This window comes from Calonectris borealis, chromosome 7 (genome assembly GCF_964195595.1).
Source record: "Calonectris borealis chromosome 7, bCalBor7.hap1.2, whole genome shotgun sequence".
Taxonomy (NCBI): Eukaryota; Metazoa; Chordata; class Aves; order Procellariiformes; family Procellariidae; genus Calonectris; species Calonectris borealis.
Window position 1 is genome coordinate 5,834,327 of NC_134318.1, and position 19,181 is coordinate 5,853,507.

At 42.5% G+C, this 19,181-nt stretch overlaps 1 protein-coding gene across 5 annotated transcripts in view; it reads right to left on the reverse strand.

Moving 5' to 3' along the window:
* The window catches only part of MCU (mitochondrial calcium uniporter), a 94,782-nt gene that overhangs the window by 20,287 nt on the left and 55,314 nt on the right, over positions 1 to 19,181 (reverse strand). For 2 of the 5 annotated variants that reach the window (XM_075154101.1, XM_075154102.1), the window contains exon 1: positions 1,454 to 1,606. The exons of the other annotated variants lie outside the window; for them this stretch is intronic. In XM_075154101.1, the coding sequence (XP_075010202.1) occupies positions 1,454 to 1,591 (138 nt within the window). In that variant the 5' untranslated portion in view covers positions 1,592 to 1,606. Of the gene's footprint in view, positions 1 to 1,453; positions 1,607 to 19,181 lie in introns of those variants that run through there. 5 annotated transcript variants of the gene reach the window in all.

The following is a 19,181-nucleotide window of genomic DNA, read 5'->3' on the forward strand; positions in this document are numbered from 1 at the left end:
AAAAATCTCAATCTTCCTCTGAAATTGAGCCCGACTTTACCAGGGATTTGTTCAACAAATCAGTAACCTTCTATGGAAGGCCTCCTCCAACTTCTTGCTAGAGTCTCTGGATACATTCGCACAGTAAATATTACGTGAAGTATTTCCTTCAAGGCAGCCACCGTGCTTCTGCTTGAGAGCCGGGTATGCAATAAAACAGCGCTTGCTCTTGCAAGGGTAACACTCAAACCACACCGCCTCACTGCCCTGCAGCAAGCTGGCATGCAAAACCCCCAAACGTTTGGTCAGAGAGGGGAGCGTGGCCACGCTCCTGGGAGCCACGCTCCTGCAGCATGGCTGCGGTGAAGGAGCCCCACACCCCGAGCGCAATTTTCTCCCCGGTTTCCAACTGCTGCCTTTTTAAACCATACAAGCTTGTCTCCCAGGACCCGAGCACTTGCCTGATTAAATCCCACTGGCTTGAACTCATTTCTTGTTCTCTTTGCCAGCGCGCCCTTGCTCACATCCCACTCAAGAGGTCAGACTTTGCCCCGAAAAAAATATTTCGCACCCACTGCCTCCACAGGGCAACGTTTCTGCGGATGAAGGTCAAGCAAATGAGAACCCGTCTGAACTGCAGTGCTGTTCCTCTTCGGTTTTGTTTTTCTTTTTTTGTTTTAAAATCAGGCTGAGGAGACGGACACAAAAAAGGCAATGCCAGCAAGATGTGGGAAGTGTTAATCTTTGCATTTGGAAGCACTTCATACGACCTACACATTAGCAAATGGTCTTCATTTGCCACACTTCTCATTCCTGCCTGAATTTTCGCTTCTTCCAGCATTAGTAGAGAGCTTCATCACATCTGCTAGGAAAGGAACATACACAGGAGGTGAGCTATAAATATTCCCTTCTCATCCTGCTTCCTTTGCCCATCTGCCTAAAAAGAAACAGGTAATCCACAGTGTCCAGGAAGAGGTGGGGGTAGGTGGAAAGAGATTCATTCTTTGCAGAAAAGGAGAGGAAAAAAAAAGGGATGAAGTAACCGCTCCTCGTTCTTCATTGCGTCCTTCTCTCAGGCGTTACTGCTGCTGTAACAATGAGCCTTAGGAACACCACTGCTTTTGATGGCTTTGATAGAGCCTCTTGGGGGCAAGAGAGGGAAGAGGATGTAATGAAAGGGAAGAAGTTTAACAGACATGTTAAGCACATTGGTCAAGAAGTCTCTACTGCTTTTAGCAGGTGCTTCCCTTGCCACCATCCACATCACTTTTCCCCCAACAAAAAAACCACCACCCACACAAAACAAAAACCCAAACCAAAACCATTTCTCTGTCTATATTCTTAATTTTATTGCAAATGTCAGCAACTTACAGAGAATTACACTATTCCTACTTTACTTGAAACAAATTATAGCCACAGTACGCCAGACCACCACGCTCCCTCTTTCATCCAGACATCACACAATCCTTCCTACCTCTAGCAGACAACCCAAAGCGCGGCTGGAACATCTCCCTTGCAGTTTGTGATGCCAGATCACTGTTTCACTATGAAAATATTTTTGCTTTCCTGGAGTAGGACGGTTTGAGTTCCATTTCTTTAATACAGCCTTCATGGTTACTGGAAAAAAAGCTGAGAATTTTAATTCCCTTGCATTCTGAAGGCTTGAAACACAGAAACCAAACAAAATACCATGACACATTTAAGCCTGTGTCAGCTTTAAACCTGAGCACAAAGACAAGGCACAGCTGAATTCCTTTCCCTAATTTCCAGATTCATTACTTGAATCTTCCTGTACTGAAAAGGATGGTACCTCTCTTCTCAAATTAAAGGGGCATCCAACATTGGTTTAAAAAGCAGTTTGAAGAATTTAGTGACTTTTGATCCCACCGATTTCAGGGTTCATGATTTTGTCTCCCCTCAGCCACTCACAGCTGAAGATTGTATAACCAGAGAGAAGGAATCAGATGGATTCCCCTCACCATCAGTGAACTCAGGTCAGTTTACTGTTCTTTTCTTGCTTGTTTTTTTTTATTTATTTATTTTTCTGCCTCTAGCACTTATCAACCCCCATTTGGCAATTTCTTTTGTCTTCGTTACAGCCAGTTTGAAAGAAGAGCTCTTACCCCTCTTCTCCCACCTTGCTGCCATGCTGCATAAAGAGCTTCCCAGAGAGGAAACAGCAGCTAACTGACACATCCCTGGCACTTACATCATGAAGAATGAAACAATAAGCACAGTTACAAAGTGAGATTTCCACAAGTGCAAGGAAATTCCTTCTGCCTCGGTGCGTGCTGGGGAGCAGCCAACTCGCACCGGTTTTCCAGGGAAATAAACTCAGAAACGCGGGAACCTTGCTTTCAGCTCTTGAAAAGAAACAGCAGGCTCTTGCAGACTTTGGAGTCAGTGCCAGCATACGTACAGCTTCAGAGAAGCTGCAGGCTCTGAAACATAGAGAGGTACAACGTTCTGCAAGCCACAGCAGCCCAGTACATCCCAGTACTGGGGGAGTCCTACACCATCTATTCCCTGCTCATTTTCCTGCAGGAAAGAACACCACAAAAAAAAAAATCTCATCTCTCTATCTAACCTTACCTGTGTTAGGGGAAAAAGGGAACTCATGGAGCAGAAACATAAGTAGTCTTTGCGGAGGAATGCCTTGGACAGTAAGAGGCAGTTCCTTGTACCCAACAAAGTCACGTCACTTCAGTCCAAGCATTAAAGACAAAAAGTAGTTCCTTCTCCCAGATGATGAGCCTTACAGGGTAAGCGTGGAGACTGAATTAGCTTTAGCATTGAATCCTTTATAAAACACTTAGGTGGGGAGTTTAAAAGTATTTTAACACCCAGAAGTGCCAGATATATTTTACAGATGCTCCCACATTCAGTTCAGGTCCTACAACAAAAAACGTAGGTTTGATAAACAGCTAATACCTGTGGCCAATTAACATTGGCCAGGTTTCTTCTCTAAGTAATACCAAAGCTTAAGACATTCAGCTTGGCACGCTTCTTCACTGTCTACGTTCAGTTTGTGGCAAGTTCACTAGAGGTGTAATTAGTACAGTAAAAATCAATCCTTTTGCTAGTCCCACACATCTTATCATGAAGCCCTGGAAAAATCTTCCATTTAATTTAGAGTGGATGCCTGACATTTTTCCCCTAGATATGCTACCTGCCATAAAATTTGTTACTGTGCAACTCTGACTTCTAAATCCCTTATGTTCCCTGGCAAGTTATCGTCACATGAAAGCAACAGAAGAAAACGAAAAAAATTCCAACAAAAACATATGAATATTTTAAAGCCATTAAGGACCACTGTTTCATCTTGCTACCAGACCACAGATCAAGGAAACTTCTACGCGAACTTAATATCCCTATATGTTAATGTTTAATATCCTTTAGTTAACGATGTACCTCGTTCACAGGATGGCCTCCCACCTCCGCCCTGAGAGAGGAAATGGCGCAATGCTCACCCACAGCGTGCCACAGGATGTGCCTAGAGAAGGCAACTCGGCAGAAGTTAAACACAAGTGAAAGGCAGTGCTCTGCAGAGGCAGATCTTTACTGACATACTAATGAAGCACAGTAAGAACACAAACACACTTATTTTGAACCTGATGTCTCAATAGCATGTTAAATTCCATTTTGAAGGTTTCCCAGTTAGAGTTTCCTCAGCTCACCTCACCTGGCCTGTCTGCGAGGAGACAGGAAACTGGGGTTGACCCCTTCTGTACAGCACAAGGAACAGCCATATGGTACCTGATAGCATTTTGTGTAGTTTCGGAAATGCAAACGTCACAGTATTTCCCAAGCTCCTCACCGCTGTTGTGTTACAGTTCCAGCCTGGCTAGGGAGCACACGAAGAGCCACTTTGGTCCTGCTCCTCCAGAGGAGGGAAGCATTTATCATCTGTGGGACAGCTCCCCAAACCCACCTATTCCCAACCGCAGCAGTAAATGGGTCTGACTGGAACTCCGGTGCCAACACTGACCACTTCATCACCAGTCATCTCTGCGAAGATAAGGAGGAGACCCAGAGATCAAAAGGTTTTTATTTAATTGACCATTGATAAAGGAAATGACTGTAATGGCATCTCCCAGTAGCACTCACTAGCTCAAAGCTATTCATTTCAGCATCTCCTGCACAGAATTACTGTGCTACAAAACTCAATAACGTAATTATACTTCAACGCATGAAAACACGACAGAGGCGCTAGCAGCTAAACAAAGTTTCAGGGAAGCTAGTAACTAAAGTCATCTGACATCATTCATCTGACAGCCAGTGCTGTCCGCAGAGCAAGCTCAGTCACGTTCTTCAAGCTGAGCGCGGTGGGACGAGAGGCTGAACACCCTAACGAAGGACTGCTTCTCCCCATTAGGTGCCACTGCAGAGCCTGCGGCAGGCCCTCGTCAGTGCCAATTAATTCTGTCACTTCCTGGACCTCCCTCCTCTATCTTAGGGAAACTAGTTGAAACTGGGTTTATGGACACATGCACTATACACACACCCCCCTTTAGTTTATACAATGATTAAGTCCATGCATCTAAGTTAAATCTCTAGTTTAAGAGCCTTAAAGAAAAACAGATCAAAAACTTTCCTACACATTTTCAATGGTTATCAAGTTATCCACTACCAGTATACGTAATTACAGGAGAGCATTATGAAAGGAGTTCCCAAACATTTGGTTCCGTTTCGTTTTCGGTTTAAAAATACCCTTTTCTATTATCATCCAGAAATAGTTCTATATCATCCAGATTACAAGGATTGTTTTAGTAGGACTTTAATTGCAATTTTTCAGATTGTTTCAGCTGAAGTATTTTTCTTTTGCTTTAAAAATCCAGAACACAACATTTACCATGTTTATACCTCCAACACAAAACAAATCCATTTTCAACAGCCAGTCCTGAAAAGCCAATTTGAACTACTTGCCAAATTATAGTCTGTAGACCACATGTCAGAGATACGCATGCTACCAAGGGTTTGCAGTTCACACTTCTTTCCAGTATGAACACTGAGATTTAATTCATATTAAGAGACTGAGACGCCTTGGAAACAATGCACTAGAAGAATGACCATTTTTCTAGTCATTAGGACAATTTAAGAATCAACAGCCCTGGGAAAAGAGAAGAGGGGGATTTGGAATGGAAAGTAATGGGAAATCTTTGGCTAGGTCACGTTCTTAAAGCTTTTCCAAATCAATTAAACTGGGTTTAATATATTGTGATAGGTGGTCAGTGGCCTAAAATGTGGCAATTTACAATTTGGCTCCGAATTATACAAGCCGTCAGAGTCACCTTTACAGTATGTATTTTCATTGACAGTCTCAGCTAGCTGATGAAAATTGAATCATTCTTCTCAGGAAAATTAAATATACACATGAAACAGAGCAAAAAAGCCTCCGTGGAAAAAACACGAAGGGACCGGCACCAAGGTAAGGACTTCAGAACATATGCTTTTGTTCCAAGCAAGGAGACTGGCCCAGCTCACGCAGAATAGGATACTCTCCGTACTTCTCTTTCCAAGAACCTTTTTAATGCTTTTTCACTACAGTAAATAGACATGAACCAGGACTTTTCCTTTGATCCAATGCTGATTATTGAAGTTCTTTCAACCTTGAATCCCAGGTTTATTCTCTACAGAGACAGTTTTAAGAGGCCAGAGAGCCCCCATCTGCCACCACACACCTGTACCACTTCACACACAGGTCCGCAAGCCCGTGCTAATGCAAGTTGGGCAAAAGCCCCCTCAATTTCCCAGATACATACACCTCCTTCCAACAATTTCACCCCCTGCCTTGGTATCAGATGGTGAGCAAAGAGCCGCAAAACTTCCCCCCACAACCACCCAGGCCTTGCAAGCAAGTTGTTACAGAACCACCACAGCACTGGAGACAAGTTACGCTTTTACTCAGTCATGCTCTCTGCATTATAGGGACTTCACGTGTGCAAGCGAGAACAGGCTAAGACCTTCACCAGGACCAGTCAGTCAGTTTGGGTCATTCCTTAACAAGAAAAGCTGACGTTCCTATACAGTAAGGCCGCTTCCTACTTGAAGATGTCATCATCTCAAAGCAGGTCGGAATTTCCATCTGAGTCTTGCTGTAGTCTTACTTTGGCTGTATTGAGTGAACGATGGAGAGAGCAAGTTTCCACAGCTGACATACTGGTAAGGACTCTGCCTTGTCTTCAGAGCAGCCCTGTGCTTCTGAAGGCTGCTGGGTTCGCAGTTCCGCAGTCTTGTACTTGCACTGAGGCACAGCTCGCAATCATCTCCAAAATACCGATCCACAAACTTACAAGATCCAGACACAAAGGGAGGAGGGGTCAGGTTTACGACCCTATTACAATTGGTTTCTTTCATCCCTGCCTGCTTATGCTACTTCACTGCTGGGTGAACTGGATCAAAACAACTTGTAAGTGAACCACAATTAGCTGTCACGGCTGCTAGTCATGATTATTTCCAACTGTTATCTGCTAAAAGCTTGCATGTCCAGAAATATTCTCATGAGACATTGAAAGCAGATTCCTCTTATGACAGTAAATTTTTTTTTTAGTATAGACAAAGCTTATTACTATAACAAGCCAGAAGGCAGCAAGGCATTACTGCTAAGAGTTCAGGTACGAGGCCCAGACACTTCCAACCAATAGTTTATATTTGCAGAGACCAAGTCCCCTGATAGCACTCTCGAACTGATTCAGATAGCATGCAAAGTTTCAGCTTTCTCAGCACAGCAGTGAAAACACATTAGCCATTGAGGAAGCATTAAGAGAAGAACTAAAATAGCTGGCTGTAAGCAGTATAAGTGGCTGTCCAGCTGAATACTAGGTGATTCCACAAAAGAGCTCCAGATGCAAAAAAAATCAATGGGAAGCCAGACCGCTGTTTTAGACACACAAACCAGTAACACTTACATCAAGTTCGCGTTAAATATCAAAGATCACTAATTTCTGAGGGAAAACAGTCATGATGGAAACCAAAAACATGCACAAAGCATGGCTTGAAAAGCAGTAGCTAGCAAAACAAAGGACACAGGTCACAGACTTGCTACAACGCTGCACGGCAGAGCAGGACACTGCACCAACTGCAAACAGTATTATTTCAGGAATATTAAACCACAGCAAATCCACTCAGCCAGAGTGCATCTCACATGGATGAGAAGAAGAGATGGTGTGTCCACAGACAAGCATGATTTCTGTGGTGGCATTTGGAATAACCTTGTGCTATTATCAATAAGGAGGTTGTAGAGCAAACAAAAATCCTTTTGCCTAGCTCTCTCCCATCGTGAGCACAGTGTATTTCAATTTAAAAAGGCAAAAGAGTCATCTCTACATTGTGCTCCTGTAATTCAAGAACGTATCTATTATCTTGGGGAGGAAAAAAATGCATGGGAAAGTATTAAGACCAACTTTCAACTGCAAGAATTTGAATAGTCTGTGAAATCACACATGGGTGGTGGGTGACTGGCACATCCTTCTCTTAGGACAAATTTATTTTCCCCATTAGAAACCAAGGAAGATCCATTTCAACATGTCTGCAGACAAGAGCAACAGATAAATTTAAGTTCACCAGATCTTTTGGTGGCACTGAGAGGTTCTCAGCATGCAACAGCTAAGGAGGTATTTATGAAGTTATTTATGAAGTTAAGCTGCATTGGCCAGACCAGGAAAACACTGGCCTGTTCCAGCCTTTCTGAATGAGACCATCACCACTTATAAGTTGTCACAAGCCCCTCCTTACACCAGGGGGCTGCTACCATCACGTACTTCACAAAACACAGTATTTCAAGTTTTTAATTAATAACCATAACAAAGAGATACAGTAACAGTTTTACAGGCTAGAATGTAGTCTGTTAGTGGTCCTTGGTTTGAAAACATTTGTAAGTGAGACCTGTTCTATTTCTCATGGTAGATGCAATTTGTTATTAATATATATACAGTACATTTAATAACACAGAAGGAAGTTTGACAGACCAACATTACACAGTAATAAATCTAATCAATAACTGCTGTTCTCCTCGCCTTCTTCCTTGCCTATTGTAAAAAGGAAAGATAGATTTAAATTTAGAGCATTAAATTCAATGAGTTTGACACTACAGCCTTTTGGATTACCAAAGGCTTGCCAAAACCTTCATCCTTCAGACCATGGAAAAAGCCAGAAAAGCATCATCTCCACAACCACCACCCTTTTGATTTTGGGGGGTGGTGGGAAAACCCATTGACAAGTTTGTAGGAAAGCATGTGGCAGCTGAGGGGACTCCTTCTGGGAGAGGGAGTTTTCCCACACACATTTATTATTCTTAACTCAGCTAATTGGAAACTCCTGTTTTGGAATTCTGCATCTTCCAGACAGAAAGTCTTGCCTATGGAATAAAGGAAGATTAAATACCTGGGTTTCACTGAAGGAGCAAGGTCTCTAGGGAAGCGTCCTGTCCACATCACTCCCCTTACCACAGTGTCAGATCTGTATGTAATTTCCCTGGATGGAGGCAGCTTCTATGATGTTTAACCCTCCTGACCCTCCCCAGAAATCACAGCAGGAGGTTAGAGCACCCCTCGTCCCTGCTGGCCGAAAGCCACAAGCATGCACAGCCAACTCAACTTCACGCCGTGGTGCTGTTACTTCACTGATCCGCATTACAGATGTCATTGCGTCACGGTCCCTTGCTGACTACCAGCAAGTTGGTTTTAGCTGCAGGAGCCCCTGCGGACATTTCTTTTCCAGCCACCTCCACGCTGCCAAGTCACAAACAAGCCCCTGCAGTTTTGTAGAGATTCACCTTGAACCCGTTTGGGTACTGGGAGATTTACAGCCAGGTGCTGTACAACTGCCCCACTACCCCCCATTAAAACAAATTGCACAGAAGAATCAACACCTCTGACACTTGCTAGTTTAGGCAGTGGCTTCTTGCTGGGTAAGAAAAACAAGTACTCATGGACTTTGTATAGAAGGAAGTTAGAAGGATAAACAGAAAGAAAGCCTGCCCAGCCCAAAACAGATTTCAATAAGCTTTCCCACACGGTTTTCAGCCCAGCGAGAGGCTTAAAATGCTCATTCTGATCTGGCTAGAGGTAACTCTCATGAGTGTCAGGCTCCCCTTAATGGTGTGACACGAACTTCCTTTTATGCCCCAAACCTTCCTAGAATTGCATTTAAATGCAAACTCTTTCCCTGCTTCCCTCCTCCCCCCACGAGCCAGGATTTCTTTGATTCTCAATGTAATTAGGAGATAATTTTAACTCTGTCACTAGATTGATTGCACTGGTGCTTAACTGCGCTATTAAGCAAATCATTAGCTGACATGTGGTATCTTTTCCATCTGACAGAGCAATGCTCAATTTTAGTGGGAGGAGGGGGAGTACTCCAAAGAAACAACCACCACTGATCCTTAGATTCCATAGGCATACAGCTACAGCTGTTAAAGCACTGCTTGGGGAACCATATACACTTTATCATTGATAACGGGGGCAAGACAAGCATGCACAACTTTAGTCCAACCCGCTTGGCATCCTGCATCCAAGGTGACCTGTGAAGGACAACACAACAGCTAGATGTTCAAACTATCACTGGGTAACTTCAGCAGCACTACTCTACGTAGGAGTTGTAACAGCCGAGCAGAAGACCACCAGTTTTCTGTAGTTAAGCACCAACTGTGCAAAGACCCTTCCTACTCTAATACCCTAGCAAAGGGTATTAGAGCCTATCAGCTCCAACCTTGAAATGTTGCTTTATGTGTTTATCACATTAAGAGACATGTGCCTCACGTCTGTTTGGAAGCAGACTAATTCAAATGAACACTAAGTTAGACAGTACAGTGTCTAGCAAGAAGCTTATTTCCAAAACCGCGTGACAGCTGGCTAAGTTCTATGCAGAGAGTGTTTTTCCACCTATTCCACCTGGTGATTGCTTCAAGGATCCCAAATTAAATAGTTAAGTAAACAGTAAGAAATCATTTAACAAGTCATTGTGCCCAAATCGATTGTCAAGGAGTCAGGCAAGTTCAAAACAGCTGTTTTCTCCTTCTAGGAAAACCTTCTGTCCAAATACGAATTTGCACAGAGGAACCATTCTGAAGTCTGTGACACCAAGGCCTTCTGCTGCAGCAGCCACGGATGCTGGCTTTGCCAACTACCTGCTTAGCAGCTGCTTCAGCAACTTGTTCCCTCCACACCTTGCCTCTGAACCACTAAGTCTTTCTTCCTTGTTGGCGCGAGAATCAAAGGCAGTTACAAAGTCCAGATTTTGTAGCAGTGGATTTATAACCACAACAGCAGGCATTTTGCAGTCCGGCCTATGACCGAAAAGCACCTGAAAATGCAGTGTTATTTTTGAGCTGTGAGTATCTTCTTTCATTCAGATCCTGTTTGCTCAGCTGAGCTTCCTCAAAATTCACGTCTACTTTCTTCTATATAAAATTTCTAGTTATTTGATTCTCACTAGATATGTTGCAACCCAAGTCTAATGCTATACAGAAAGAGCAGACACGCAAGCCTCCATTCCAAAGAAAGATGGGCCTGTGAAGTTCTTGGCTGACAGTGGACACCGAAGCTATGCAAACACATACACCTGAACACACACGCCTGCACAGTGTCCGTACGGCAGCAGGGCCGACTAGATTCCCGGCTTTACCAACTGCCAGAGTGACACAAAGCTTCTTTTTAACGGTGGACCATGTGAAGAGCTGGAAACATCAGTTCACTCAAGCAGACAAGCGTCCCTGATTAGCTGTCTTCTCTGCAGTAACTGGCTTTGTCTGGTCCTCGGAAACAGTAAGAAAAAGCAAAGAGCTTGCTTGTAGTGAAGGTTGAGATAACAATGGAGGCTTTAAACTAGTGTCAGTGTTTGCTCTTCGCAGAAGATACATTTCACAACAGCCATTTGGGTGACTGGCACCTTTTTTTTCCTCTCCTATGTGCTACAGCACCTGGGAACAAGAGGAGTCTGATACAGAGACCAAGCAAAGATATTCCATATCCCTTAAAAGGAATCTCACATGATAGAAATCACTGAAGTATTAACACAATGAATGCTTCTTATACCATTTTTATCACATGGCAAAAAAAAAAAAACAAACCACACCACCTCCAAGGTCTCTTGCAAGCCAATCCTGGGAATCCTCTTTTCCCTCCTTTTTGCCACAATAGCAGGGTTTACAGTCCCAGGCCATGGAGAAGCAGCTAACCTGGCACAGCTGGGGAACCAATTCAAATTCCAGATGGGCTTTTAAAGGTCTCCTTTACTGACCTGTACCTTAAAATACAGCACAGACTGTCAGCACTTTGCTGATCATTGCAGCAGCTATTTGCCTTAACATGTCAGCCAAGTACAGTTTGCCGGTGCCGCACAGGGCAGGGGGTTAGAGCATTTCTGTTTAAGTCATCAGGGCCATCTTAAAAGTGACCACTACAGCCGTGGAACAAACTGCATGAATAGGAGAAGGTACTTAAAGTCAGCTGGCTTATTTTAAAACTGTTGCTGACAGCACATATGATTTGTGTAGTTACAACAACATTTTGCAAGAGTGCAGTAGCATTTCAAGCTTCTGCCACCATCATTTCTGCAGCCATCATCTGGTAGCAGCTTTAATGGCTATTGACAAGAACCAGATGAGTAGCAAATTCATGAGCTATCAAAGACAGTACTATTAGGGCAGCTCACAGATGTCCATGCCACTGTAATACATGAACAATTACGTAGAACCCTACACAAGCAGAAAGAGTAGAGAAGTTTTTGTTGTTGTTGTTTATGAATAAAAAATTCAAGGCTTCAGGTAACCCCAAAGCATTACAAACATTAATACATCAAAACCAAAAATCCAAGGATGAGCAAGAGGACTATTTTACTGTAAATTTATATTTCTGTACTAGTGCGTTTGTACTCCTCATTTTTTCTCCTTTAAGGAGAAGACCTATCAGTTTACTGTATGTAGCAAGCAACTGATACAAGTCAAGCACATGTACAGGACAAGGGAGATTTTATTCAACCAGTTCATACATAGTTCAGATTGGAAGTTTCCAGTACTCTTTCTTTTTTTAAACATGGCTTGCAAACAAGCAGCAAGGGCTTCAGTACAAATTAAACACATCTTAACAGTCCACGTGGCATCCACACCTGACACAAAGGCAGCTAAAGCTGTAGCCATACTGCAGTTCTGAACCACAGGCCCACTAGTGGCCAACATCAAGTGGGGGGTAACTAGACTTTCAGAGCAGTAACCCATTTCTGTGCAAAATAAAACAGTGACAAGCACCTTCAAAGCACCCACACGAGCCTGTCGGGTACAGGCAGCACAGTGGAAGGGGGTCAGTTCCTACAAGCACTGGCTCTGTTGTCACCCTGAACATTTCCACCAGCTCTCCGAAGCCAAAGCTAGCCGAAAGCAAAGACCTTTACGGAGCATTTCCATTGCGTCACAAACCCCCGACTGAGTCTTTAAACCCAAAGACATAATCATCTTTGAAAGGCAGTGAGCGAGCATGTCTTGAACTTGACTAATAAAGCACAGTCATCTGGATTTATTCGTAATATCCTTTCAGAACAAACCTAAAATACAAGAAATGATACATGGTTGGACTATGCCACATATTAGGCAACCTCATACGTTACATTTGCAGCTGTTTCATCAGCTGTCACCAGTCATCTAGCACTTCTCACGTACAAGAGAGCTGCCCTTGCCCAGTTTACCAGCTTCCCCAACCACGCTTCTGACCTCACATCTTCAAAACGCAGTTCCCGACACGGTATACTGCACATACCCTACTAACATAAGCGCTTCATGCGCTCCTCCGTGCAGACAGGCAGGAACGAAAAAGCTAAAGCTTTCTCTTTATAACTGCATGACTGGTCAAGAGTTACAGGGTTAGTGTCAAAGTGAAGACCTATGTAGTTTTGTCACAGGCTACCAGCTTTGGCTGAAAATTTGAGTGGAACATGCCTCTGCTAGTCACCAGTCTACAGAATAACATCTTTAAGAGCTCAAATCACATTGCATAGGGAAAACAAACCCTGCATTCCTGGAAGAGAAAGACGATAGAAGAAGAAGGGTGGTTATTTTTATGCAGAAATACTAAGCTGCTTTGAAGCAAAAGGCTCAGGTACTTCATTTTGGGTTTTGGGGAATTTGTTTGGGTTTTTTTTTTTTTTAAAAAAAAAAAGCTGTTGGGAGAATAAAACAGTGGAAAAGAATTTTCTATACTGCTACATCAGAAATGGTGGCTCAGCGGCAGTTCTCCAGAAACAAATTCATGGTGGTGAAGCACGTGGAAGGAAGCAGATCCACATCACCAGACTCAATAGTATGACGTGAGTAGGAGAGACAAGGATCAAAACTGAACTCAAAATGGAATCAGTTGCTGCACTGGAAATACTCATTGGACCCTTAGCACACCTCATTTCAGGTCACAAGAAGATGTGCAAATGTCACTCCCACCCTGTTGCGCAGAGCACACTCCTTGAATGCCTGGAAGAGTGCAGCAACTGAACCTGGAACACATCCTTCACGAGGAGACAACAGATAACGAATAAGCAGCTTCAGCATTTCTTCTTCACTAGCACATTTGCACATGCTCAGCAGGTGAAAACCTCCCCTTCCAGCTGCCTTCTGACAGCCTTGCCAGTTGTTTTATTCGTGTTAAGCTTCTCCTCTTCCCAGCTACCAGCCATGCAGTATTTTAATATTTTAGAACTGCAAGTCAAATTTATTGGAGGAAGGAAACCAATACCTACTTCCACTATCCCAAGTTTCCAGTCATCTGGACTGTACTGTGTTGTTATCAGCCCAGTACATCCCACAGTGAATCGCCAAACCCCAGTACTGCGCAGTGTGATGCTCTTGACAGGCTTTCATAACATCCACCCTCTTCAGGTGTCCTCACCTCTCGTCATTCTACCCCTCACTGCTCTTTATTACAATCCAGGGAAACTTCCACAACTGCTTCCTTTCTCGGCAGCAAGGCCGAGAAAAATATTTTATGAACTGTGCAAAATTCATTAGCTTCTTGGCTCATGGACATAAGAAAAGTTATCACTGGCTCATACAAAGATATCCAAGGATATTTAATGCAGTTAATTTCTGGCACAGAAACAAGAAAAAAAATTGAAGTGTTTCAATGCTTGGCTAAATTTGCTACAATAGCTGAAAAAGCACCTTCTAAGCAAGTTTATCCATGAGATCACTGCTTTGTGATGTACATCAACAGTTTGATTAATCACAAAACTATTTTCAAGGACTTGCCATAAACGGAGAAATAATAGAACAGACACTGCAGAACGGTTCTCTAACACATGCACACGTGTATGAATGCACACACTCTCGCTCTTCATTCTCCTGCCTAAGGAACCGTTCAAGAGTGATCTCTGAATTGAAAACATTTTTTTCCTATTTGAAGTAACTAACAAATGTAAACTAGCTGTGTCACTTCTCAAGTGGTCACTGCCTTACTCTCCACAACCCTCTGTTTGAACAGCACTTAAACTACTCATTAGGTTCTTTCAAATGAAAGATTTCATGTAGGAAAGCACCAAAAGAGGTCATTCAGGTAAATAACATGTGATTTATCACAGTGTACCTGCACATAGGAAGTGTTCTTCCTCCAGTCAATAAACTTTATTCCTCCTTACGAAGGATTTGACACAGACATCAAGCACAAACAGATTGTCCAACTCTGAAAGCAGGCAGTACAGAGGTCAAAATACGCCATCCAGCTCCAAATCACCATTTTTATTTTTGTCTTGCTCCTTGTAAAATAAACTTCCATTTTATACTAAGGGTGAATTCTCGGTTGCTGCCAGCTCTTGCTTTATTCCCCCAAACTCCTCATTCACCCTTCACCATCCTATTACCCACTGTACAAGGGTATGCTGCCAGGACAACACTATTACTTAAATTAAACCCTCCAATCTTTATGTATTCTGTTCTATATGATTTAGGTTTAACCTCTATACATGGCTCCTCAGGCCGTTGCATAGGGCATATGCATTGCATAGGAGTCAAGCAATTGCTGTGCTAAGCAGGATAAACTTCTGCTATTAGATAGCCTCATAGTACCAGAGGGCAGATGAGTCATCAGGATAAGATTAAAAGGATCTAGTTTTCTAATATTGCCGGAAAAAAAAAGAATTGGTTTGTGGGAGACACAACTTATAATCCTCAAATATAAGTTCTTCTTGGTCTGCTTTCCCCTCAAATGGATGCTGTCATTTTGATGCATCAGTGGATGCTAGATCAATGCAATTCTACACTTCGTGTCTTCGAAAAGTTATCTTTCGAATCTGCCTGGGAATTGTTTAAATATTACACAGGCTGAAAAAAGAATAACTCAAACCTAATTATTGAAAACAGAGGTCATTTATCTCAAGATGAGAGACAACAGGCTATGAATAATGCAAAAGAGGCAAGATACAAAACATTCAGTTCAGTCTACTACCTGCAGCCTGAAGTGGGTATAAAATAGTTGATTACATTGGAGAGCAAAAGCTGTTCAACCCAATTACTGAAGAAATATTTTAGAGCAATTTTTCTGTTTAACATTTGGAATTCATCTACTCGCCCACATTTCACCCAAGGATACTAGGGGAGGGCAGCAGGCTATAAGCCTGTGCTTGCATTAGAGAAAGGCTAACGCTGACAGGAAGTTTTGAGCAAAGACTTCTAGAAGAACCTGTGCCCTTCCAAAGGCAGTAGTCCGAGAGGGTGCACAAGGTGAGGGATGAGCATTCATAGGATATACTGGCAGGCTGCTGGTCATGCTTCTAACAGCTGCTGCGAGGCTACGGATTTAAGGAAAAGCAAAAGCACCCAACCCCAAAACAAAAAGCAAAAGCTCAGTTCTTTGCATAGCTACGACTTCAGCAGCTCTTCACTGCCCCTGTGTGCCGCACACTGCACGTTGGCACTGCCGAAAACAAGGCTAATGCCAGAATGCACTTCATTGCTATGTGCTTACAGCCCCTCTTCCCGTAACCAGAGCCAAGAGACATGTCCTGAGAACTGACGGGAATTTTCTACTCACTTCCCCCGGCGAGTTTGCTCTTTGCTCAGGCCATAACCCTTCCCATCAGTTACCACCCTCTCGCCTAGCTTTCAACTGCAGTGTCATTTCGTCTCGCTGTGTTCACCAACACAGGCTTAAAAAACCTTGTTAAAATTGGTACGCCACTTAGCGAGTTAATTTCTTAGGTGTAGCTTCAAACATCTATTGAGGAGAAAACCTAAAGTTAATAAGTCTGTGAAGGTATGATTTCAGGTTCTGCTTTGGGAAAGCATCATCCTCTCCCCCGCCCTGTTTTAGCTGTTGAGTAAAATTAGAGCCCAGGGAACAGATAGATATCACAGATCATTTAACCTGCATTTGCCCACCTCATTTAACCTCATCACGGCACTATCCAGTGGTTACAGGGAGCACGACGAGTACGCCATCACAATTGCCACCTGATAATGCCAAGGTAAATCACTTAAACCAGTTATGATCCGTGTTATTTCCAGGCAATTTGTTTCAGAGAAGGTTTGGGCACATCATTAGCTGAGCAACTTGAAATTCTGGAAAAATATTCTTAATTGCCATTTGAACTATAAGCATCCACAGGAAAAAAGAGCAGAACTTGCACAAAGACAGAACCTAGTCTGGATCACCAAGTGATCCCTGCCAGTGCCTTTATGAACTACCCAGGATGTAATTATGGTACTATCAAGACTTCAGGTATTTTTCCTGAAAGACCTATACCTGTGAGAACTCCTAGCCTGCATTTGGGAAGGGGAGGGAAAGAAATATGTTCACTAAAACTAATCATTGCTCTAACAAAAAAGTAAGTTTCAAATTATGACTTCTTAGTCCCATCTCTCCCCCCAGCCTCCAATACTTAGGAGCAGCAAAGATATATCTGGAAAATGAGAAAGCTGCAATCTACATGGACTCAAAGGTTTGTTACCTTCAAAGGCACAACCATGATATAAAGAAAAACATGTTTAAATGTGAAAGGCACAGAAGGGAAAAGGAATAAAGCTTCAGTGTAGGAGTTTGGGAGCAGCAATTGATGCTTGGGTTAGGTTTAGCTCGAGTTCTTAAGGATTAAACACTCAAGAGCAGAAAGGTTAGTTATATCCACTTTTAACTAAGGAAAAAATAAATGCTACTGGATTTAGTCAAGCCTGGTGAAACCTGCTTACCTATTCTTCGTGGCTGGTTTAGCAACTGCAATACAAAAATTAGGGACATATGACTTCAAAACCAAGCAATTTCAAGAATCTCTAGCTTCAATAACAAGTCAAGTGACCGAGTAGGAAAATTAATTTTAAATGGTCAACCCTAAATATATTCACCATTTCTACTTTATTTTCCTGAAGTGCCACTTGTGTCCAGTGACATGAGGTTTACCTACACCCAGGTGCATTGATCAGACTGTGTAATCATGGCTCCCAGTTTAGTACTATGCTTATTATCTCTGAAAATACACAGCATGTAAATAGCTATGTAGTTCATATACTTTCAGATCTATTTAAACCAAAGAGATTTACTAATTATGTAAAGACATTTTTATGACTTACTCAAATTCAAGTTGAAATACAAATATCCAAGTCAAATGTAGCTACCTTAAGATCAATACTCCAAACACACATTATTCATGGCATTTAGGTTAAGAAATGTGAAGCTACTGCTAACTGTAATAATATAGACATAAAAATTTAGCATATGCAGGCTAAAAAACCCACAACCAGATACTTTTGAAACTTCCAGAAGAAATATGGGAGGTCTGATGTCTGACTTCCGTGGAAATTGAAAAGGAGCAGAAATGAACTTAAGTAAACCTATTTGCCTTTTAGATGCCTAAACATTTAAAAATCTAGTCCAATATGCCCCCTGTTTTTTACAGGGAGTTTAACCTGTTTCTTATTAAGTTTTATTTTCACTCAAAATTGAGTTAAAAATAAGGAAAGCTTTCTTGCACAAGAGAAATGAAAAGCATGTACACCTGGGAAAAACTATGGAATATCTGCATTTCCTGCTACAAATACAGAAAATATATTTAACATGGTGTATGCAATTCTGACTTTTACAGATTGGAAAGATGATATATAATCCCTGTCTTTTAAAAGCAGCTCCCCTTTAAAACATTAACATTTCAAGGTTTACGAGAATATAGTAATTAAAATAGACTCTGACATACTTAAGACTATCCATGCTTATTTTCCATCAAGAAATAAGTCTGATAATGTTAACATGCACAAAAATAGATCTTTAGGCATCCTTATCACAAAATACTCAAAGCCTAAGACCTGACTTCTGATTTTGACAGTCAATATCTTGCATTTGGCTTCATCTGCCTTGTGATCAAAAAACAGAGCTGTAACTGCCCAAGACTAAAGAAAAAGAAAGATGCTTCACTCACTGTGGCAGAGAAAGTCTCTTGCAAGTAAGAAAAAATAGTCATTGCCCATATAATTCCACAGAAGTCAGTTCTTTCTGATTACCAATTTGGTACCCTCCCAAATTTTAATAAATAAGCTGACATCTTTCAGAAGACCCATTATCCCATCTATCCCACACTTCAGACAGCAACTTAAAATTTAATGTGTCTGCAAAATCTGTGCAAAATCTGCCATCATGCTAAAAGAATGATTTAGAGGGTGTTATTATTATGCTAACTGCATCAGCATCAAGTGTGATCTCAAAGCCATCCACCCCATTCATGCTTTGCTCAGAGCATGCTGTGTGTCACTCCGTATGCCCAGCACTTTCTCCTTTTGGTCGCTTTCAGCAGGCTTGAGACCTATAAATAAAGAGCAGGGAATCCCAGTAAAGCCCAGTAAGGCTGCGATTGCCTTTTCTGCCAGCGAGGCTGGTAACTGGAAAGAACGTTTTCGACTCAAGGCTACCTCCTCCCTGCTACCAGCACACGAAGGGATGCAAGCAGGAGAAGCCCAGAAGGAATACACTTAATTTCCGCATTACGATTTTGAGCAAGGTCTTTCTTGGGGGAATGACTCACCACTCAGATTTCATTCATACTGAACGCCCCTCACTGGTTTTATTTCAGCAAGGACAAGCAGCGCATGTACAAAGCGGAGGCTTCCCCAACCTAAGCTGTGCCCTGGGGAGATCTTGTCCAAAATGTTCAGGGAGAGCTTGTGCCCGTGCTAACAGCATCGAGGGAAGCACGAGGAGCCTGCGCTCGTGCACTGCCAGCCAGCTCAGCAGCCCTGCTCACCCAGG